At 38.0% G+C, this 24,246-nt stretch overlaps 1 protein-coding gene across 7 annotated transcripts in view; it reads right to left on the reverse strand.

The window, feature by feature from the left end:
- The window catches only part of UNC79 (unc-79 homolog, NALCN channel complex subunit), a 115,619-nt gene that overhangs the window by 28,958 nt on the left and 62,415 nt on the right, over positions 1-24,246 (reverse strand). For 6 of the 7 annotated variants that reach the window (XM_069783577.1, XM_069783578.1, XM_069783574.1 and 3 more), the window contains 11 exons: positions 23,298-23,405; positions 19,465-19,581; positions 17,456-17,539; positions 14,943-15,045; positions 13,031-13,171; positions 9,029-9,067; positions 7,958-8,070; positions 7,786-7,871; positions 6,624-6,797; positions 4,769-4,837; positions 4,047-4,157 (listed from right to left, as the gene is read on the reverse strand). In XM_069783577.1, coding sequence (XP_069639678.1) covers positions 4,047-4,157; positions 4,769-4,837; positions 6,624-6,797; positions 7,786-7,871; positions 7,958-8,070; positions 9,029-9,067; positions 13,031-13,171; positions 14,943-15,045; positions 17,456-17,539; positions 19,465-19,581; positions 23,298-23,405 — 1,145 coding nt within the window. The remainder of the gene's footprint in view (positions 1-4,046; positions 4,158-4,768; positions 4,838-6,623; positions 6,798-7,785; positions 7,872-7,957; positions 8,071-9,028; positions 9,068-13,030; positions 13,172-14,942; positions 15,046-17,455; positions 17,540-19,464; positions 19,582-23,297; positions 23,406-24,246) is intronic. The other variant, XM_069783575.1, reaches the window with a different exon arrangement.

Here is a 24,246-nt window from a genome sequence, read left to right on the forward strand (position 1 = left end):
AAGAACAGTTTAATAGAACAGAAAAGAAGAAACTAATAATGATAATGATAACACTAATAAAATGACAACAGTAGTAAGAAAAGGACTGAAATGTACAAATGATGCGCAGGGCAATTGCTCACCACCCGCCGACCGACACCCAGCCAGTCCCCGAGCGGCGATTCCCTGCCCCCACTTCCCAGTTCCTAAACTAGATGGGACGTCCCATGGTATGGAATACACTGTTAGCCAGTTTGGGTCAGGTGCCCTGGCTGTGTCCTGTGCCAACTTCTTGTGCCCTGGCTGGGAATGAGAAGCTGAAAAATCCTTGACTATAGTCTAAACACTACTGAGCAACAACTGAAAACATCAGTGTTATCAACATTCTTCACATACTGAACTCAAAACATAGCACTGTACCAGCTACTGGGAAGACAGTTAACTCTATCCCAGCTGAAACCAGGACATGACCTTACAGACCTCTCTCATATTCCTATCAGTTGTTGCTTTTTCAGATTGAAGAGCCCTAACTTAGTTCCTCTGTACGTGGAACTCATCCCACTGTTTGATCATTGTTGTTACCGTTACCTGAACTTCCTCCAATTCTACTATATTCTGACTGGGAATGGGGATCCAGAGTGGTGCACAATACTCAAGGTGCAAATAGACCCTGATTACTTGCTAGAATTCACCAGCAACTGTGACCCTTCCCACCATCATATGCCTTCACAGTCCTGAGACACATACAGAATGCAGTGCCATGCTTAGACAGTTGACAATTACATCCCCCAGAACACTGGACAGGAGTTTGTATCAGTAACCCAGTACAGTAGCCTACATATACTGGAAAAGAAGAGAAGTAAAATTCTTTCAAAAGCATTCAGCTATTTTACAGACTAACACCTACAGTACACAGGATACAACTGGGTTATCATAAATTGTTTTGTCAGAACACTGGCAAGGAAGCATAGGCTTCATGAATCCCAGCTTTCCTTGGCTCTAAGGATAACATAACAGTGAGCTACCTCTTTCTCAAAGAAGTCTCCTATCTCACAGCCTAAACTCTTAATGTTTGTTAAGGACATGCAGTGCAGAGACATGAAGCAAAATCAAGCAAAATGTTTTTGATATCTGACCTCTTGCTTCCTGCACTGTAAATCACGAATGATGACACTGAGTACCCTTCCTATCGAAGCCTACTTATTCCTATCATTCTGCTGGTGATAAATATGTTTAAACATAGTTTATACATACTTTAAGAACTTTATATTCTGCCATGGAGCTGTAAATGGGTATTAGCTCCATGAGAACAATGCCCAGGGGAGTCACATGTGTAAACCTGGTACCAAAGAGTCAAGAATACAATCCCTTTAGCCTCTGTTAAACCAAATTAACCCTCTTTAATGTCTATGCATCCCTATAAAAAAAATGCCTTGCAATCTTCAAACTGTGACTTGCCAGAGGTCTATGTGTAGAACGTGAAACTACTGAAGTTTGTTTCTAGCAGTATCTCAGGGCCCAAACTTGGTAATAAGAATAGTAAATTTGGTTCTTTAATGGAGTGGTATGCTATCCTCCAAGTAAGCCAGTATAAAGCAAAATTCTTTATTTTATCTCTGTTGCTACTACAGTAATTACAAATACTGAAGATTGGCCACTTCAATATTCTTTAAAAAAATTCAATAGCGATATCATGTTGTGTCCAAGTCAGTGGCATTCTGCATTTACTTAACAAGGGTCAACAGAATGCTAGCAAAAGGCTAAGTTTAGGTTCAAGCTTCTGCAGCTGTAAGGGATAAGAAAGGCAGAAATTGTCCATTTTGGACCTTAAGATACTTGAAAGAAAAACTAAAGATAAGAAGATTACAATCCACAGAAGAGATGCTACTTTCATGTGAGAGTTCCACAGGCACTGAAAAAATCATATTGCTGACCTGGAACAGGCACTCAGACAAGGAAATACCAGACTGATGTGAGTCTTCAGGCTCCAAGACAAGAGAAACCAAGATATTCCTGCCACAGGGTATTAGGAAAATGTTGGAGATAAAAAAGATTTGGAGTTGTTGTACAGCACTGACCTCTACAAAGTGCATGTCAGAGTGGCTTGGTCTTTGAAAAGACAAGAATCCTCCACAGCTTAGCTGAAAGTTGGTGTTTTGTTCCACCCAGCACATTCAAAGTAGTAAAACAACTAATTAAATCTGAATAGTTTAAATGTTCACAAATTATACCCCTTCTGGAATTCACTTCTACATGGTATTCTACCACAAACAACACTTGTTGTTTACTTGGCTACAGTGATTTCCACTGTAGAGAAACACAGACATCACAACTGATTTGTTTTTTTCTAACAGCAGTCATTAATTTGATATTTCTAATGCAAAACCATGGTAAGCTTTCAGAAATAACAAAGATAATGTACTGTGGAGTTCCACTAAATTAAGCATTTTGTGGCTGTAAATTGCAGGAGACCATTCACTAATGATTCCATTTCTGGGTCACCAGGTTGCATTAAACTAAATCAAGAAGGAGATTTTACCAAGCACTATAATTCAAGCTTCCTTTGTGCAAGTATGTACTCAGTATATTAATAAAACATTGAACCAGGAAGCATGCAAGAAACACATGGGGGTTTTTAATACCATGGTTTTAATAAAATTTTTGTGAAATAACTGAAACTGCGGAGCATGATGGGAGTGAAACGTTTCCTGTATTTCAAAATTTGCTTTAGCAGGCAGATGTGAAATAGTCCTATCAGGCCACAAATGCAAGAGGAACTTCTTTGCTGCAGTTTTAAATGTGGTGGCGTTTTTTGTTTCAATGAAAAAAACCCACTGTGGACTTTAAGTTAACATTTTTCTCACTTTGCCTTGCCCAAAGCCTTAACCATAGATCTAACTCAAATTACTTCCAAAAGCTGGACGGTTCTTTCTGTATTCAGGATTTTTTTCTTTCATAAACTCTTCTCTTTCAAATGAGACAAAAAAGGTAGTACTTGCTTGCTGTAATTAAACATACTGTTTGTTTCTATTTAATGCTTCAAACCATTACATCTGATAAAACTTTTTCTTATTTTCTTGTGGTGCAGTTTTTCTGTGAGAGTGTCATTGCTTTTATCATTTCTTCTCCATTGTTTGTCTAGTGATATTTTAAGCCTTATCAAGACCGAAGCAATGTGTGTTCCAGCTGCACATTATCAATACAGAAAATCATGTAGCTACTTATGAGAGAATGTTTCCTGAGGATTAATTACTGTTTTGACAAACCTATCAACGATGGAAAACTGTGCACTTAGTGGCTGAAGCAACATTTTTGCTCAGTACCTTAACAATCTACATAATGGAGCATATGGGGCCTTAGTAAAAGGTTTGATTGGTTTCTGTGGATTTTGTTGATGTTCAACTTCTCACCAGTAGCTACGAAAACGAACTTGAGTAATAACTCAGTGTTATTTGTACACCATAGCTTTCATCCAGGAATCTTAAAAACTTTTTAAAGGTGCACACATACCATTCTCTTTTCTATGTAGCTTACAACCATGCATGCCAAAGTGAGATACCTAACACAGAATGAAACAGGATCCAAGCTGGGAAGCTCCTAACTTGGAGTCTTCCACTTTATTTAGCTATCTGTTGTCTCCCCTCACAGCTGTGCTCTCAAAAGGCACTACCAGGAATAGTTAAGTTTTTACTGCACAAAGTATGTGGCTAAACTTGTGCACTAGGAAAGATATGACTGTACAGACATTAAGTCATGCATGAATATCAGATATCATCTCTACAAGAGAAAAAAAATTTCAGGTCATGAAATCACACCAAAATACTTTTCCACGCAACTTTTTCGGCAGGTTCCCTTTATCTGTGTGTATACTGTGAATGTGAAACTCGGTGTTATTAAAAGGCACTAAATTGTGATCACTACTTGATCAGCCAAACTACATTAAAACTGTTGACATGTCTGAAACTTGACTCTAATTTCATCTTTACTTACAAACATACTACTTGAGGGAAGTAGGACTTTGTCCTATTTTCAGTTGTCCCTAAAGGAAGATATAGTGTCATTGTTACCTTAGTGAAGGCTCGGTAGCACAAACCACACAGTTCCACCAGGTAGGCCAGAGTGAAGACAGCATTCTGAATTACAAAGCTTAGCAATTTTGAAAAAGGCTCCAGAAGACTCTGCAATGACATGATTTAGAGAAATCAATACTTGGTTGCTCAGCAAAACAAAAAGCATGCCAAATCTGAAGTGCCTGAATGGAACAGCATTATTTTTAGCTCAGAGGCTATCTTGCTGGGGTTTACACTGTTTCAGTCAAATGGCTATTCTATTTAGCATTTGCTTTCATGCTTGTATGAGAAATTAGAAGCAAAAAATTAGAAAATAGTTTCACTTCTGACACAGTCCTTATGAGATATAAGAGATTCTGTAGTGTTTATGCAGGAAAACCTCCTTGACCTCAGTGGAATTGTACTGCAGAACTTCTAAGGAAGTTCATTACTATCTTTTTTTACAAAAAAAAAAAAAAAAAAAAAAGAGGAGGGGGAAAAAAAAGAGAACATCAAATCCTTAAGAAGATATACATTCACACCCACACAGGAATGTAATCCCACCCACACTTTACTGTAACCTAGATTCCAAAGCTCTTATCATTCTCCAAAGAGTATTGGACTGCACAATTTTATGCTTATATATAATACTTTCTTAGCTAGGGGATAAGAACACGGTCATAGAATAGCACAGGCTGGCTAAATCTGAGGCAACAGAGTTTTGTCTTCTTGGAACTTACCCTGGTGGCACTAGTGGTAGGTATCTTCAACAAGCAAATCATGATTCTTAAACTAGAATCTAAAGAACACTGTGAACATATTTGAAGGCAGGAAAGAAAAAAAGAAAAAGAAAAGAAAAAAAACCCCAGAGTTAGTACCTTTCTGTGCACATGTCTTGCTTTTAGTGGTAGCAGCTATGAATAAGTTATAGGTGAAGTCTAAAAAATGATCCCTAATGATCTTTACTTACTTTGCCTAAAATGGCTTATTCCTGAACACACAATCATACCCCTTCAGTGGTAACATACCACAGCATGGGCCTTGAGATGAGAAAATTTCACTACAGGGCTAGTTTAGAAAAGTTAACTTTAACTCTTTTATGACAAAAATTTCTAGAAATATATTTCCACTGTAATAAAAATGGATTGGGGGAAAAAAAAAGAGTGGATTAGCAGGAGGTATGCACCATCTACCTCATTTTATATTTCTGTGGTTGCCCTGGACTATGACATTTTCCCCCACACCCCAAGACAGGGCTGCAAGTGACACCCCATAACATCAGAATGCACCCTGGCAATAGCTGCTCCAGATGCCCCTCTGAAGTTGTTCCTCATGGTGTAATTGATTTTTCTTCTGAGTAAATTACAGATGTTGCAGCAGTGAATGGGACTTCTCAGGTCCTGCCTCATCCCTGCTACAAGCATCTAGAACAGCAGAGTCATTTATGACCCTGGAGGAAGGAACAGGAGATGGAAAGCTCAGGAGCAAGCAATTTTTTTACTTGTATAACTAATGATACCTCCTATGAATAAAAGGGAAATCAGAGTAAACACTCCATCTAAATGTTCTGTGAATGGCAGCTATGCAGTTGGAACCATTAAAATGCAATTAATTTCTTTTTATTTATTTCAATTAGACAAGATGCAACAGATTGGGGTGGCTAGTATGCAAAGAGAATGGTTATTGCCTGTTTGGCTTAGTAAGTGCTGCAAGATAGTGCCTCAATTTACCAAAACCTGAAGAGGTTTCAATATCTGAATATTGCATAATAATGCCAAGGAATTTAATATCATTCATGTAATTTGGTGGCGACACCCAATTTAAAAGACAATGTTATGTCACAAAGTTAGATTTTGGATCCCTCAGCTCATATTGAGCAATGCTGCTTTGCACAGAAGAAATTACCACTGGGCTCATTCACACCATAGGAAATAGCGTACGGGCATCAGAATGCCATGTTTACTGGAAAGACTCAGAAAAGTTTTTGCTGTGTTTACTGAAAAGACATCTGGAAATATACACACTAGGAGATAAGATCCATCTGTATGTGCTCTGAGCACTCAGAAATCAGAGCCCAAAGCTTCCAGATTCAGTTTCTGCAACTATATTCTGATTACAGCCAGAACTACAACCTGGTCAGCCAAACACACTAGGCTCAATTCCCAGTAGTCTCAGTTCTCTCTGCCTGTCTGACTGTTGTGTACTTTTAGCAAATTAATTAGGTGGTGGTGCTCTTCTTTAGAGTTTTGTTTTGTTTTAACAGTTAAAAACAGATGGATTTTTATTGCGAAAATGCTGATTCTCTCAAATGCAGTATTTTAATCTGACAAAGACAGGGCATGGAAAGCGTAAAGGAAAAAAGCCAACAAAGAGGTGAAGAGTACTCTGGTCGGAGTTGTTATTGTTACCCACAGAAAATATAATTAAAGGGACAGATCAGACATGTAATAAGTCCAGTCCTCTGGAAACTTTAGTTGAATCATTAGAAAATATTCACAACAACGCGCTCTGATTTCTCATCCACAGCTTTCCCATTGTTTCGGTACATCCTGACCAATGGCAGTATAGGTCATTTCAGAGGTCCATACATCATACCTTTAGTGGCAAAACACAAGGGAGTTTAGTAAGGAAGGTCTGAAACTGATTACTAATTGTGGTCCAGAGGTTGCTGGGTGAATCCATCGGCAAGGCTTCCATAAAGGTAGCAATATTTTCCAAACAGCGTAGCATTGCACCTCCTGCTGGTAAATTCTTTTTGTTGTTTAAACCCTGGGAAACAAAACAAGAACAGTAACAAATGTACACATGCAGAAATGGTCCCTTAAACAGTATTTGGAAATGCTGAGGTTAATTTGTTCAGATCAAATACTACTTACCTCTTCTATAATGGTAATGATAAAATGTTGTGTAGGGAATTTGAACTGTGTATGTGACAGTTAAGTCTAGTTCAGTTCCTAAAGTACAGGCCAAAAGATTTTGAGCCAAAATGTTATAAGCAGGGTCCTAACTCATAACCTGCTTAGACTGACATGGCAGCAAAAAAAGGCAGAACTAAAAGTATTCACCAGTGGATCACCCATGTCTTCCTTCGGACAGTTTTAAACAAGATATGTTCATTAATGTTCAGTAGACCATGTATGCTTTTTTGGCTTGTATACTAGGTTCAGGCCTGGAAAGACATGAACAGCTTTGAAGTGAGGTCAAAATCTTTGTATGAAGCAACCGCCATGTTCTTGGAAGAGCAAGATACATGCAAGTGACTAGCGCTAGTGGGAGGATAAAAGTTACAGTAGAACCAAGCCAAGTGCACAGAAGGCAGTCAGGGAAAGGCATATCTTTATATCTATATATCTATATATAAATCTTTATACTACTTAGAGAAACTGCCATCAGATACAAGGGAGAAGTAGAACTCAGATGTATGAGCAGAAATATTCCTGAAAACCAGAAATAGTGCTGGGGGAAGGGATGGCCCACACTACCAATGTGTAGGACAGCTCCAGGAGCTAGTCTAAGGGAAAAAAAACCCAACCAAACAACAACAACAACAAAACCCAACCCCAAAAAACTCAGTGAGAGCAAAACCCAGAAAGATAATGGCGAGGACAGCCTAATCCTGCTTCCAGGGAGGACAAAACAAAAATTCACATTGTTTTTGGTGATGCAAGTCTGAACCCTTAATGAATGAGAAATGATTCAATATGCCTGATAATGCTAATAAAACTAGCACCATTAACAGAGCCGACTGCCAACATACCTCTAACAGCTGGCTCAGAGCAGCAATGGAACTCAGCTCACTGAAGTCCATAAGAGATGTGGCCAAGGTCCTTAAAAAACTTCCATCTGAAATTCGAATGACATTTTTGCACTGACTGTCCACACAGAGGTAACTAAAAGGGTCAGAAATGCACTCAGGTACCACACATTACCTTTAATATTGCTCTGGAAGAGCTGGGGGAAGATGCCATTGGGAGCCAGCTGATGGAACACACAACGGAGGAACTGCTTGGCCACACCTGCAGCATTTCCAGGGATCATCATGCTGAAATGAAGGGAAGGAAAAGGAAGAAAAAAACTGCATTGCAGATGAAACGCTTCTCAAAGCTGACTACATGGAGAAAATAAAGATGATCCTATTCTTTTTAATTACGTAAGCGTTCAGTCGTGAGTGAGACAGCCAAAAGCAGAACTATCCTGACCCCAAAATACAATTCAGCATATTTATTTTTTATGACTTCAGCTCAACTATGTAGAGCTGAAAAAGTTATGAACACATACCTAAAGTATTTAAGTCTTAATAAATAGTTGCATTTTTCCTGATTCTCCACATAGTTTTATTTGTGAGTCATCTGAGTTTGAACTATAATCCTGCTCTCACCTTGTGTATTTCGGTGATACAGGATGATGTTCATAAAACACATGAACAACAGGTAAACACACACATTATAATATTAATTTGCCTCTGGCGGTTTCATTCAAGAGATTAAGTACTTCCTAATCAGTCATACAATTAATGGTTTCATTTAAAAAGCTAAAGTATTATCTATTTACTCATAAACTGCACATCTTAACATGTTTTACAGCTTCTCAAAATTAACTTATCCTATTCAGCATCTGATTTACATAATGAGACATCGCTACCAGGGGTTCTACATGGCCAACGATGATTCACTTGATTGAATGTATGGAGACAGTTTATCAAGACAAATACTGAACACAGAACAAGCTAGAAAAAGCTGCACTGAAATTGCAGAAGCCAGAAGGCATCTTTAAATTATGTCTGAATCTGAGTTTTTTCAAGTTCAATACATATGTATATGGGCTCCTGTTCATCTTCAGAACACGTGAGATATTTGAAGCAAGTGGGAAAGGACAGGTTTTTCCTCTTACTCACAAACCTTAAATAAATTTTTTAAAAGTTAAATTTAGTTTCTTTCAGGGCCAGGGAGGATGATGCTTTAATTGTTTCATTTTGGTCAAGGCATGCTTTGCTACCATACCTTTCTGCTTGATTAGAAAAACTGGTACTTGATGCCAACCTGGAATAAAAATAAAAAAATAAGTGAAGCTTATATGCTTTTGTGTTTCATTTTTAAGTAAGCCAATAAAGTACCATTTTTTTTAAATAATAAACATGAATTTTAGAGAACATTTAAAATGTCACCAGAAAGGTCTTCTGAAGAGCACATAAATTCAGTCAACTCATGTTTGCACAACATATAAACTCTATTCAGTCTTGCAGTCTCACAAATACTTAACAGCTCTAAAGACAAATCTACTTGCCTCCCTGTACTAGCATGAAGATAATGAAGTAAAGCTATTGCCTTACATGCACATCACGGATAATTACTAACTTAAGAGGGACTTGGAGAAAAAAAAGTTTGCCAGAAGCTGCCTACTGACTGAATTGTTTCTGATTAACACAGTAACATAGACTAAGCCAAAATTCTCTGCTTGGCAGTCTGAAGTGAGGCTTCTAGTTCCAGATTTTGGCACCTAAATAACTGGCCTAATTTCAGAAACACTAAGTACCTACAAGCTCTCACAAAGTCAGATGAGAAACACTGGGTTCTCAAAAATCAGGTCATTTATTTTAGTACCTAAATGTAAACTTTAAAGCCAAATATAGGCATTCAGTGATGAAAATACTGAACACAATCTTAAAGCAAAATCATGCACTTCAATATCCAGGACATGTAAATAAATAAAATCAGGGCTTATAATATCAAAGCAACACACCTTTATACTAAAAGTCACTAAAAAGCAATTATAAAGATGTACACTGGAAGCACATCTTACATATAAAATACCATGCAATTTTTACTGTCATCTACTGTGCATCAGTATTTCAGCTGGTGTAAGCTGATATGTCTAAACAGAAAGTTCATAGAGCTATGCTAATTTACATCTGCTCATGATCTGGCCTTCAATGTTTATCTTTGATGCACGATCCTTCTAGGCTGGATTTTGCTGTTGCTCAATCCTCTGTCGGCCTCTGTTCTGAAGACAGTTTCCTCTTTAATCACCACTGCAAAATCCAAAAAGGACCCTAAGGCAGCTCAATCAAATGCATCATTGTAAACCAAAATGGATGGTGATTTTCATTAATGATGCTTGACAAGCTGGGGACACAGCATACTTTCAACAGTGCAATAATCTCAGGCCTGATGGTGCAGGGGATTGAAGATTATATTCTCCTCAATTGTCCCAGCATAAATCAGAAAAATTCATTAGAATCCCTGACTCCACTGTTGTGGAGTCCCCACTAAAATACAACATATTAAGTCTGGTATGCAAAGCTAACTCTGGGTAAAACAGGTCTGAAGCTACCTTCAAGCAATACAGACCTTGATTCTGGAATAACTGTAGCATCTGCTTACATTAAAGCACATGACGACTTCTGCAGAATGCAATAAGACTAATCACACGCCCAATGAACATGACACTTATTTTCAAAAATCTACTAAAGCATACAAATACAACAGCATAAAACATTTCTTCTGAAAGAAATTAAAGTCCTATGCAAAGTTTTTCTCTCCTTTCAAATGCAATAATGCAAGTATGGTTTTTATGATAAACAAAACATTTGGTTTCTAACTTTGGAAAAACTTCATAAGACATATCTGAAATTTTTGAAATTTAGTGCTTGTATATATTTATCATTACTACTCTAAATTTTTGTTGCACAAAGACCATGAACCCCCATCATTATCTTTGCAGACCACAAAGCAGAATAGTAAATGGACAGTAGACAGTAAATGAATGTATTCAAATTTGTACATGTTAAGAACAGAAGTTAAGCTTTTCAAAGCTCCTCACTAACACAAGAGCCTAAATGCCATTTTCAAAGAGGGCTTTGATGCTTGGAAAGCTAAATCTCACTGGAAATCAATGAAATAAGAATCAGTAAGTCAAAAAATTTGTTTCAGGAACTAAAGCATAAAGTTAAGTGCATGCCAGAGTCTTATGTCAATCTCTAATTGTCAGTAACTTGAACCCAGAACTTTTTCTCTTCTGAAAATCCCATTACATGCCTGCCTGTACCTGCAGGTAACCAAATAACTTTTGAAAATCTTTCTGTGTATTGTTTAGGTATTCTGAAAGACCTTGGATTTCCTAACTCCTTGTTTCGTCTTCTAAGCATGAAAGTAGTAGCTCTTTTTCTAAGAATAAAAATGCAAGTCTAATTCATTCTCACCTCTGCTGTCAGATAGGTATTTGGAGGTAATGATATGGCACTGCTTGATGAAAGACAGCAACTTAGGTTATATACCTGAGGCACCTGAATGCCTCTCTGCTTGTATATGCTACTTATTTTGCATGTACTCAAAATAATGTCTTTGTGAGGAGCCTCTTACTGGACTCGTCAGAAATGACAGCCAGTAGGAACAACACAGGACATTTACCAGGAATACCCCATGTTGCATGCCATCTGCTGCTCTAAAACAATCAGCTGTCTCACTCCAAAGATGCAGCATTTCTTCCTAAAGGACAGAAAAAGGTAGCCTACTCAGCCCTCATCTCTTGATAATTTATCTTCCAAATGATTTACTCTCTGTGGCTGTAGCACTGCTTGTATTTACGAGAATCACACAGAATGGATAGCATCTGTCTAGATTAGAAACTTTGCCTCCATCACAGTTCATTAGCAGTGACAGCAGGGAACTGCAGCCTTGCAATTAATGGAAATGGAGGACTTGAATAGCTGCTGTGTTTAAATGGAATTGGGAGGTAGTGGAGAGGCAGGGCTGTGAAGAGCCATGCCCCTACAGAAGTCACAGTCAAGCAATTTTAACTTCAGTCACTGAAAAGAAGATGGAAAAGGAGAGCTGTGCATCATTTCTGCACTTCTAGTGCTGCTCAGAAGTTTATTCTGAAACACCCTCAACACATCCCACCCAGCTCTTAGCTAGGAAGTTGTGGAAGTGGCCAAGGCAGCAATGACAAGTAATACAATAGTAATGGTGCACTTCAGTTATCCCATGCACACCAGTTAAAAGTCACAAAAGAAAAATAATAGACACCACATGTTTAAGACCTTACCAGAGACAATCTCATGCAGCAGCTGGTTAGGCAGCCCTCATAAGGAGATGCAACTCTTTACTTAGTCTTAATTAGCATACAAAATATGGCTGAAAAGCCTGAAGAGCTTCAAGTATGCTAATGAATGATCATACCTAGGAGTCAACAGTCCTCTAGGAGCAATAAAATTCAGAAAAGCTAACCACATTCGTGGATAACTTCTAAAGCAGGAACTACATAAAAGTGAAAAATTCTGTCAAAGCAGCAAAAAGGGGTAGCCAAGAGAATTCAGTCTTTACAAGAAGCACAAAAGTTGTTTCAGAACATTACATTGGAAGCACAGGGCCAAGGTACCCCACTTGTCAAGAAAGACATCAAAAGAGAAAAAGAAAGGAAACGTGAGGGAGATTATTAGAAAAAAGAAGGCTTCTTTCAAAAAGCTGAAGTCATGTCTCAAATGAAAGCAGAAAAGAGCATAAAGTCTGACAAATCCAATGTAAAAACCACAAGAAGGCAGGCCAAAAAATGGTTCAAGGAGCAACTAGCAGAAGCAATAAAAACTAAGAGTAAATTTTACTTCAAATAAAAGGGGATCAAGAAGCACACCAATTGCTGCATCAATTGCTGTTCAGGTAATAAACAGGGCACTCAAGGAAGATAAGGGTACTGCAGAAAAACTGAATTAATTCTTTACATCACTGCTTACAGTGGGACAAGCAAGGGAGATTCCCAAACTGGAACCTCCCTTTGGACAGTAAAAGGGGAGGACATCAAAGGAGCTGCCCAAAATTGAAGTGACAGTGGAAGAAGTTACATAAGAAATTAATAAAATTATGAGTAACAAAGAAGCAGACAGAACCAGATGTTTTTCGCTTCAGAGTTCTAAAATATATAACTTCATATAGTGAAGTTTATGTAAACACAATTCCAGGCAGAAAATTCTTTCAATCATATGGGAGAGAGGAAAGTCGTGAATTTACCTTCCTACAGACTGCATGATGTCCAACAGCAGAGGAGCAGCCAAGTCTGGACTAAGGTGAATGAAGGTTGAGAGCACAACTATGGCCAGGCCTAGTGTTTCTTCATCATATTCTTCAAGAATAGCCCCACAGTCATGGCACCTGCAAAGAACAGTTTAAAAAACTGACATTAACAACTTTAAAACAAAGTATTACTATATATACACATGTATACTTTTGTCTTTTAAAGTACTATTATTTAGTACATTCTATTCAAAATTTATTTAGAAAGATAGTGTAATTGTGATCTTTCTACAATTAATAACAGTCCATGGCTTTCAAACATTAATAAAGCTTCTCACTTGCTGCACTGGCTGTTTCTTCACTGATAAATGAAAGAGGGCCACAGGGCAGGCCTTGGTTTGGGTCCTTCATTGGTAATTGTTAGCCAATTCCTTCACTGTATTGGACTGCTTCAGTTTGCACTCTCCAAGAGAAATCTGCAGCAATGAAGACTAGCCCTCAGCAATGTGAACACAAGCCAGTTTGTGCAACTTGGGCTCAGGCGAGGGCTCAAGTCCCTGGCACTCTTCTATTTAGCAGCGCAGACACAAACAATGACACTCACAGATGATCTTAAAGAGATGGAACAATTTCACATTGTCCTTCCTGTCAGTCATTAATTATGAATAACAAATTATACAATTAGGAAACAATGACCTGATTGGTTCCCACAGCAGTTATAGCTATTAAGAAAGAAATGAAAGGACCTCTCAGGGGAAGAGAACCTTAGATTTCAGAGAAGTCTCCTTTCCCAGGGCAGATTTGCTGCTGAGTCACTTATCCTTCCTGAAATGCTCAAAGACAACTGATGAAGTTCTGAAAAGGCTCTGTAATGTCTAATTATAAAGGGGATGTCAGATTTAGGGCAGATGAGACAGGCTTTCACAACTTACGAAAAAGGCAAACCAATGTGGGGACACTGGCTTATCTCAGCCCAGTAGGAACGTTTGCTTAATTTGATCAATCAGTTGCTAATGACTTCAACAGATTGTGATATTGTAACTTAATGGAATTGTACAGGCAATTTTCTTGCCTTTGTTACTGAACAGAAAGAAAATATGCCAACAAAGTCATGAAAGTCAAGCTCTGTATGTTAATAGGTGGTGCTAGAGCTTTGGTGAAATGGCCAAAGGAAGTGCCAAAGATAAGCCTAACTTCTGGGATGCTTCACTTTGTCACACAATAAGGTCCACTTCGTCACAGCCTGCACAATGGCCCTGTCTTTCTCCAGTGATCATCCTGGCATGTCTGTCTACTGGACTGAGCACAGGAGCACAAGCAAGAACTTCCAGTTTCTCTTCCCAATTTTTGACAAAATTAATGCATGGCTCCCTGCTGACTGCTTTACCTCTCCATTAAATGAGTACACTTACGTTTAATCCTTCCTTTAGAGGCATTTTAACCAACCAATTAAGGTTTGCAAAAACTTTTGGGATCAGTGAGTGTCAGCATTAAAAATGCTATGTTGATTACACATGATTACACATCAGCAGTTACCTATTTCAACAGAAACCCAAAGGAATTTTAAAAAAGAGCTTTTTTTTTCCCCACGGTGAAAGTGGTTTCTGACGGCTCACAAGGAACCCTTGATTTAAAATAGGATGGGAAGTGCTTCCACTGCCCTCCGTGCACATGCAATAGTCTGAGTCATCATTTCACCTCTGCAAACTCACAGGTCCTACTGAACTAAAAGCACATCTTGCTGGCAGTGTTTAGAAAATGTTTACCTTGGCGCAAAAAAATTAATTAAAAACTTAGCATAGAGATAAATGATAGAATGGACTTGATATTTCCATAAAGTTTATCTATACTTTATTTGACCTATTTGAAGTTCAGCTAGTTCTTTGAAAGGAATAGAAAAAGAACTTACTTGTCAGTCATCACAATGGGCTGGTCATCAGCAAATTCTTCTGGTGCAGGTACAAACATACTGACTATGCTGGGTGCTGATAGCAAGCTAGATTTTGTGGCACCTTTAAGGCAATTGGCAGAAAAAAATTAAAAAAAAAAAGGAAAGAAAATCACTAAACAGAAATCCATACTGCTTGAAGAGTAGACTTCTAAGGAAGAGCCATAATGGTTTTACTGTGCATAGAAATAAGAAACAAAGTGTGTCTACAAAGGGATATATATCACATCCCTTGCTTCTGCCAGATTATTCTAATTGCCTAGAACTATCAATTAAAAAAAACCAAAAACTTAAAAAAAAAAATCCTTGGAAAAAAGATAAAGAACAAAAATTCCAGGAAGATGGATGTAATTGTATCTACTAATTTTTTAGGAAGAGAGAATGATTCTACAGTTGCTATGAGACTGGACACCAGAAGATTTGCAGTCTTCCCCCATACTTCTGGGAAATTACATTCCCACAGTTCTCAGTGACATGAAGAAAGAAATAAGTTCATATGTCTCAAGAGCAGGTCATCAATCTATTCATACCATCCCTAACAGAGGCATAGGAGAGAAATCAGGAAAGGACAGCTAGAAGAAATAATTCATAAGGAGTTGAGAAAGACTGAGAACATTGGAGGGCTGATGATTGGAAATGCTTTCCATTGAAAGTCTTCACAAGCATCTTTATTCTCCAAAGCTGAGTTGTTCAGCTGGGGGCATAGCCACTGCGATCATGCAAACATATGGGGTTCCCTTTGCCTTTGGCATTTTTTGTGCACCTAATTTCTGATAGACGCTTGTTTTAATAGGAAAAGTTATGTACAATGGAAGATTCAAACTCTTGACTTCTCTGAGTTCTGCTTTCCAGAATTACAGCAATATAGAGTAGTCTGACAGTCTAACATCTCTCCAGTATGGTGGTTTTCCTCCCTTGGTCCCTTTGTTTTCATTAAGCAGACAACAGCAATTGCAGAAAAAAACATACAGAAAAGGCAACTCTCCAGCTAGTCTGGTTGCTAAGAAAACCTTAAGAAGAATAATCAGACTCATTCACGAGCCATCAGAAACTTGAATCAAAGCAACTGTGACATATGAGCTATTTCATTCATCTGAGATGCCTTGTGATGATAATTTAAATATTGTTAGCAGCTTTGTTCTCCAGGTCACTAAGACAGAAAGAGAGATTCAGTTCTTAAAAAAGAAAATATCTCTTTTGGTTGCCACATGTAGCTGACATGATAGAGACAGTATTACTCTTGTTCCCATACAGTTCAGCTCCAATAATGCATCCAGGGAGCTCAGCTGGTAGACACCATCATTATGTATATAAACTGTCCCCAAAGGCATCTCATTCTAAAGACCAATCTATGAAAAGCTCATTTTGTGAACCAATATTTAGAAAAGTACCAATGCCCTTATGGTGCCAATTCAACCACAGATTAAGTAATCCATTATTGATTTTCTTGCTGGTTGCTTCAATCTGCAGATTCAGATTTAATGTTAACATTAGCCTGTTCTAGTAATATTTAACTATGGAAAAGGAGGAAGCTTCTCCACCTAAGCTAGGTTCAGATGGCCTTTCTGATGAAATAATCCCAGTAACTGCAGGAAATGCAAATTTAATATCAGGTCTCAGGCAAAATAATCTAAGAAGCTCCCACAATTTCTGAACTCAAAATATGTGGATTGATGAGGGCTTGTTTCCCAAGAATAAGACAGGTTTTAAACAATCATTTTACTAAGTATGAAAGGAAGCACTTCTTTTGCATAGAGTTTAGTACTTCATAATTGTCTCTCGAGATTTTGTTGGCTATGAGCAGACACTCCAGGAAGTCCAGAATATTCTTCAGTAATGTAGGACACCATCCAGAATGCAAGGAATAGGAGTAGATTTTCACATATTTCTAGCCAGGTTTCCCCGCCCCCCCCCCCCCCAAAATCAATAAAGATCCCTCTGCCATGACTTTGGAAGTTTCACTGTCATGTTCTCTAGATGTAAGTCCCATTGCAGCACACAAATGTTAAAAGCTGTCATAATGCAGGTTACAATGTTGGAATAAGACTTAACTACTCAAAAACAAAAACATCCTCTCTCGTGCACTGAATAGTAGGAAAAAAACATGATTTAGACAAAGAAGCTAGGTCACTGCCCCACTGCAAGGCTGTAAGAAAGTCTGGATGTATTTCGGCTGTGAGGAAGGAGAGTTCATAAAGAAATGAGATTCAACCACACTCTGCATACAGAGTCATTTATTTCCAGGTTGACAGCCAAAACAAGTACTAGCAGAAAGCCAGTACTTCTTATCAGTTGTCCCTATCTTGAATGAAACATCTTGTCTAATAATTGTTCAATAACCTACATTCTGCAGGACAGTTGAGAGCTTTAATACAGCTGAATGGAACACAAAATTCAGCACCATTTGCTACTAACCAAAAAACCTTCCTGGCAGTCTTAGCAGAAAGATCAGGTCAAATGAACACTGAACCAACCTCTGATTCTTAGTGGTGGTCCCTCCAAGTCAGGGTTTAGGCAAACAGGGACATTGCACAGCCGCTTTCCATGCTGCATCTGCTCTGTGAATAAATACAGAACTTCAGTCTCCAGAACTATGAATCCAGCATCTGTCAACAACACCACAAGTCTTACACAGTTAAAAGAAGAGAAGGACAATACAACAGCTATTGGAAAAGCAAAGAAAACAGTTAAATTTTTAAGCATAGAAAAGAGCAGGGAGGGAGGGGGTAAGATGAAAGAAGTCCACAAAGGAAAAAGGACACGGATAACCTAATACCAAAGAAGGCATTTTAGTAAGTAAGTGTTATTAAACAAGAAAGCAAGTGCTAGCCATAAAGATTCAACAAGATACGGAATATATGAGTCACTAAAAGAGAAAGACAGCGTTTAGAAATACCAAGAGACTAGAAGTCAGGTATAGTTTGTGCTGACAGGAGCTAGACAGAAAATGATTTTATTTTAAAGATAGCAAGCTTAGGAAAAGAGGGGTTTGAAATAAGAAATGAAAGAGACACATGCTAACTACCAGTGTAAACAAAAAAACCCCCCAAACATGCATGAACCAAGCACGCATCATATACTTATGTGGGATAAGTTATGCACACTGAGCATTTGTCCTAAAAAAAATCCCAACTGTTTTCTGCCCAAATAATAATTTTACTTTGAAGCCAGTGGTTGAAGAAGAGACTGAGAGATGCAAAGCTTTCCGGAAAAGAACATTTTACTTTGTATCTCCACACTTTGAGGACTTTAGCTGGAATGAATGTTAGAAGGAAAAGTCATAGATATTCTGAAGAAAGCTAGTGGACTTGGAACAAGATTAACAAGACATGGTTCCTAAGTGGTTTTGAGTATTGACTTGTTCTTCTTGAAAATAGGTTAACTACTTCTTGCAGAATGAAACCAGTAGCTTTTTCACCTCTAAACCCTTGCCTGAGAAACTCAGTGATACCAGCTAAGTCTCTTCAATAAATAAACTTATCTGCTCATAGGACAAAAAAACCATTGTTATCATTGACAAATTCTGACCCTTGTGATTTAAGGATCTCATGCTGTGCATGCTACTCAGCAGACTGGAGTAGAAAGGATAATCCTGAACTACATACCATACCTTTAGCCATCCTTCAGCTACAAGATTTAGTTTGATGGAACTTAACATTGAAGACTGAATTAAGCAAAAATTTTAACTCAGCTTTCCAGAACTGGTGGTGAGACATTAATTCAGCATGCTAATTTCCATATAACATTTTAAGCACTCCTTTCTGTGGATGTGTCTGGATCTGCTGATAAATTCCCAAGACACACAATTCCGTAATGTCACTAACATCAAGACAGGCAATAAAATATCTACCATTTATGATAAACTGGAATGAATTCATTGTTTAGTGACATCTGCTATGAATTTGGTCATAACAGAAAATCTTTTATAAAAGAAAAAAAACAAAACACTTGAGAAATGAGTAAATTATGTGCATAATTCAGTTTTCACTGCTGTACTTTCATCTTAAATGGAGAAAAAACAGGTCAGTGAATGAACAGAAACTTCAGGTGTTCAGCATGAGCTGGCAGAAACTCCTCTAAAGAGTAATCAAACTGGCTGGTTTAAGGCACAACTCCTTGATGTACCTACACCATTGTAAACATACATGTATGCAGATAAATGATTCCATGCACCAGGGATGAAATCCTATACCTAATGAAATCAACAGCGATACTTCCATTTCATTCAATGAGGCCAGGAAATAACCCAACTAATATGCGAAATTGTAGGAACACCACTGTACCAGAGGGACTACCTCCGAAATATGTAACTATTCCAATTCATACCAGGTGAGAATCTGGTACTCGCTACAAAGTTTCACTTTAGACTTGAGATTGATTACATATCTGCAGTGGTAGAACAGAAATACTCACTTTTTTAATGGATTGATACAGAAAGTAATTGGTTTAGGAAACAGAATAAGGAACAATAAATGCAGCTCACCAGTATCCCAAGTGCTGATATTGTGGGGAGCACTAGACTGGTGTTCCAGCTGCCTCTTCATTAGCTGGTTCATTGTCAGAGCTCCCAAAGAGCCTCTTTTCATTTGTCTGAACTGAGCTGCAAGTCAGAAATGCAAAAGGATTTCAGGGGCTCAGACAACATGTAAAACAACTTATTTCCTGATCTTACAAGCCAGCTTGAGATAAATACTGAAAGGACAATGACTGCTTGCTATAAGGATCTTGCTCAAGTCAATATGCACTTTTCACACAACTACACAGGGTGCGTTTCTGGCCCCAATGACATCAGTCATCAGTGACTTGGATTCAGGATCTCATCCACTGTGTCAACTGTCAGTGCCTTTTTGTCTCCAAATATCATGAAAGCTCTTCAGAACACTTGGTATCTGTGAAGTGTAAGATACTACCCCAAAATTCCCACGCTGACAGGTGATAGATTATACTTCAATCTCACTCACATACAGTGTACCAAGCAAGGAAACTTGGTCTTCTCCCAGCAAAGTTAGGGAGGCCTGCTCTGTCCATGCTCACCATAGGAAAACAAATTCACTGACTGTGTACCACCAGCACACTTCATGGGTGACAATCTAAACAGGTCTCCTAAATACCCGCCACTCAGGCATAACACCTGCACATTCTTCTGAAGTGTGAAGCCAGCGTACCTTTGAAGATGTGTCCCTTTTGTAACTTCACTGTCATTTTTCTTACATGGAGCTATCAAGTAACAAGCATTTGATTTTTCCTCATCTGACTATTTACAATACTTCTTTAAATGGATATTACCGTTTGCTTTAAGAGACGTGTCTTAATGAATAATGCTCACACATACATTAAAAAAAAATAGTGGATTTAAAATTTAAGACTTTTGTGATCATGCATTTTCTCAGTGCTTAAATGGAGGAAGAAATAGATCATATACAACTCCTGACTTTCTTACTTTTTTCTCCATTCATAAGAAAATTCAAATTGAATAAGCATAATACATTCGCTTTGACAGTTGAGTCTGAGCAATATACTTCCACCACTGAAACCAAAATCATTGTTCACAGTATGAAGAGAGAGTTTTAAGGCCCTGCTTGAACAACACATGTGAGACTGCTCCATCTCCATGCAGGAAAGCTTTTAAAATGTTGCCTTAAGTATATGTTTAAGTGCTTGCCTCAACAGGGCCTTAAAGCAAGGGCAACAAAACAAAATCTCCTAATGATTATTTTCATCTGCAACTACATTCAACATTATCAAAAAGAGTATTAACATAACATCAGGTAGTTCTGTTCTAAAATTCCAAACAGTACCCAGCTAGGCTCTGAAAATAAGCCCAGCATTTCACACTATTAACTGTGATGAAGAAATACAGACAAGGGATAAACTACAGCTTTCCGAAAACTCAGAGGGGTTGAGTGCCTTCTCCTAAACTTGTTCTACTCAGTTTCTATCTAAGAGTTTCAAATTCAGAGAAAGCAGAGTACTCCCTAACAAAACAAATACAGGCCCTGAATAATAATAAGCACTATTGTAACTTCAGTGGGAATCTGCACACTGAAATTATTTTGTTAGGTGAACTATTTTAAGTTTTCCCTCATTATATCCTTTCAACGTATCAGAGTGCATTTAAACTATATTTTTGGTCCAAGTACAAATTTCTTCAGAATTGCTGCAAAGCAGTCCTTGTATATCTGAACTTCTGGAACTGAACCAGACCAAGAGACCATTCCATGTTTCACTTTTAAAAGTTATATTGCAGCTGCCTTTCACAGCAAATTAGGAGAAAAATAGAATTTCCATCGTTTCCAGGGCAAGGATTTTAAATAGATGCTTTATCACTTTATCAAGCATAGAATTTCCTGATGAAAGAACAGCAGTTAACGTAGAACTGACAAGACTGCTTGGAGTGCAGATGACTGTCAAAATATAGAAATTTATCTCTTTGAATTTTCTTAACAGCTTTTGCGATTGAAATTTTAAAAAATCCATTCATATTTCACGTAAGCAGGCTATTGTTGAGCAGGTTTGGACTTCCAGGGTTATTTACCTGATTTCTCAAGGACAGCCATGATTTCAAATATTGATAAGTTAAGAAAAAAATCTAAAAAACCAAAAAACCCAGAAGGCTTCCAGCCTTTGAACAGTCTTGGAGCCAGACTGATTGCTGTGGACCAGCACGTGACTTTTCATGCCAATGACTGACTAGTGGCATAGGAAGGAAAGTTTTCATCAGGTTTTCTACAAGAAACCTAACAATCATGAGAAGATCGGTAATGTTCATATAGTAGCTGGTGAGCCTTTCATATGCTAGCTAGTGATCTGGTCAATCATCCCCCCACTGCTATGGAATTCTCTACTCAAGAAGAGAAGTCCAAAGGCAAAATCTTCCTGTCACAGTTAATGATGTATGCTTTCTGTGGCCAAGGACTGGCTGCACAAGTAATGTTATCTATTTGCGTTACAGTAGTGCCTTGTGCTCGCAGTCCTGATCAGGGCTGATTACGCAAAGCACTGCAAAGACGCATAGTAGAAGGTCAAAAATATTTCAGTCTAAATGGACAAGAGACACAATAGAAGCAGTCATGTCCCTTTTTGCAGTTGGAAACTGAGGCACACAGAAAGAGGAAAGGTATATTTACAAAGGAATGTAGGCTCAATATTATATAGATACTATTCCCTATTTCATATATTGGAATTTACAGGAACACATAGCACTCGGTTAAACCAGAGAGAGATTGATCTTAACTGGCATCTCTTTAGCTGCTTTAGTAACTGACATCTTTATCATTAGGTGGCCAACAAATGTACTCTGACTATGAGATGCACACAAGACACTTGTGGTAAAACCATGTTCAGAACATGGTTTAGTGGGCACGGTTGATGGTTGGACACAATGATCAACCTAAATGATTCTATAATTCTATGAAAACTGGAGAGGAAACCTCTAATTTGGAGTACTCATCTAGCATGTCTAAAATAACATCTTTCTTTAATAGGGCAGACATCCCTTCCAATCAAATCAGCAGATGCTGAATTTCAGAAATTAAAATTTAACTTTTCTACAGCAATCTGAAATTGCAGTTCAGCAAGATGGTTGAGCTGATCTAGCAGCTCACTGGTATCAAAGCAGGTCATCATTTCCCCTCCCTTTTCTACTAGTCAGAGTCCTGCCCCATCAACCTTCGGATGTGTTACTTAACATTACCTAGATGGACATGCCATTCTGGATTTTGTTAGTGTTCTAAGATGCCTCCACCTTGCAATATTATCTACATCTGCTCTGTTAAGCCATGTGTTAATGTCTACTTAAACCAACACAGTTCACTTTCCATTGAAATGGGTATGGGAGTCTCAGATAAATAATTACCACATTTCAGCAAGTAGCTGAGGAAGTGGCATTTCAAGGTATTTTACAAAAATTGCAAGAGATTTTTTTTCCTAAGGTACAGCAAGAAATGTACTGAAGACCATAGTAACAGCCCTGTGGAGCAATCATCCTCTGCTTCTGTGCACTGACAGTTGACAATGCTTTCTCTCACTGGAAAATAAACATTCAGCTTTAGTGAAATACTGCTTTTAGCTGCTACCTACTCTAATTCAAGAAAACCACATTTGTCAAATTTGCCATGTCACAACAGAAAATCTTGCAGCCACTAACTGCTAAAACCTTGCTGACCATCACAGATTTAACAGATCTAATGATATCCAACACAGCTGTACTTCCAAGAATCAATGAAACTCAGGGGAAAGCATTTACCATAGATGATATGCATCTGGTGCACAAATACAGCAACTTAGATTTAATTCTCAAACCAGAGGTAAACTTACTTGATATGGAAGAGTGACTACTTGTCTCTGGGACACCTGCTTCAAGGGTCGGTGCAGATGATGACTCTCTTGGCATTTCCAGTGTTGAAAGTCCTTTGGCAGCAGGATCTGCATGTGAAAATTGTGCTTAACTCTCAGTATTTAGAATCAATAAACATTTTCCATCCGCTTTCTCCCTGGATGCATTTTTCACATCTTTTCAGTCATCCATTCACCATCTGGCATTCCCAGCAGTTTTAAAAGGATTCAATGTGTGCAACGTAAGAATTTTTATAGAGGCACAGGGATCTACGGCTTAAAATCCCTTTTTAAAGGAGATTCCTACCTCTGCTCTTTAGAGCTCAGAACTAATAAATGCACATAGAGTTTGATTTTGATCCCACTCACAGAGTGATTATCAGAACCACCAATAGGGAAATAAGAAAGGTATCACTGATGTAAAGCTAGTTTAAGTGACAGCTTAGCATCTTTTAAAAGCCTTATCTCCAACATGTTATCAGTTTTCATTCAGAAGGCTGCTGATCTGGCAGTTGATCCTAAAGATTCAAAAAGTTTAAGATTCTATCATTAAAAAGAAAAATAAGCCATTAAAACTGTTTTTATTTTATGATAACTGATACTGTCAACATGGGAAGAATAAAGCAATTTTCAAGTGTTGATGGCTGGTTTCAGCATATCCTATAAAAATGCCTACATATCTCTGCTGTAAAAAGTTTCAGGCAGGAAACCCTGTAATCCAGTATTGTGCACTTGAAGAAACAGCCCATTTGGGTATTTAATTCAGAGATCAGTTATATCAGAAGCCCGTCTAAAACATATGGAAGTATAATAGGCTGAAAAAGCTTGAGTAAGACTTTGAAATGATAATCAGCCCATTATGATGGCAATATTAAGCCTACTTAAATGAATTACAAGACATATGTTCTCAAATAAACTAATCAATAAGGAT

This window comes from Haliaeetus albicilla, chromosome 5, assembly GCF_947461875.1.
Source record: "Haliaeetus albicilla chromosome 5, bHalAlb1.1, whole genome shotgun sequence".
Lineage (NCBI taxonomy): Eukaryota > Metazoa > Chordata > Aves > Accipitriformes > Accipitridae > Haliaeetus > Haliaeetus albicilla.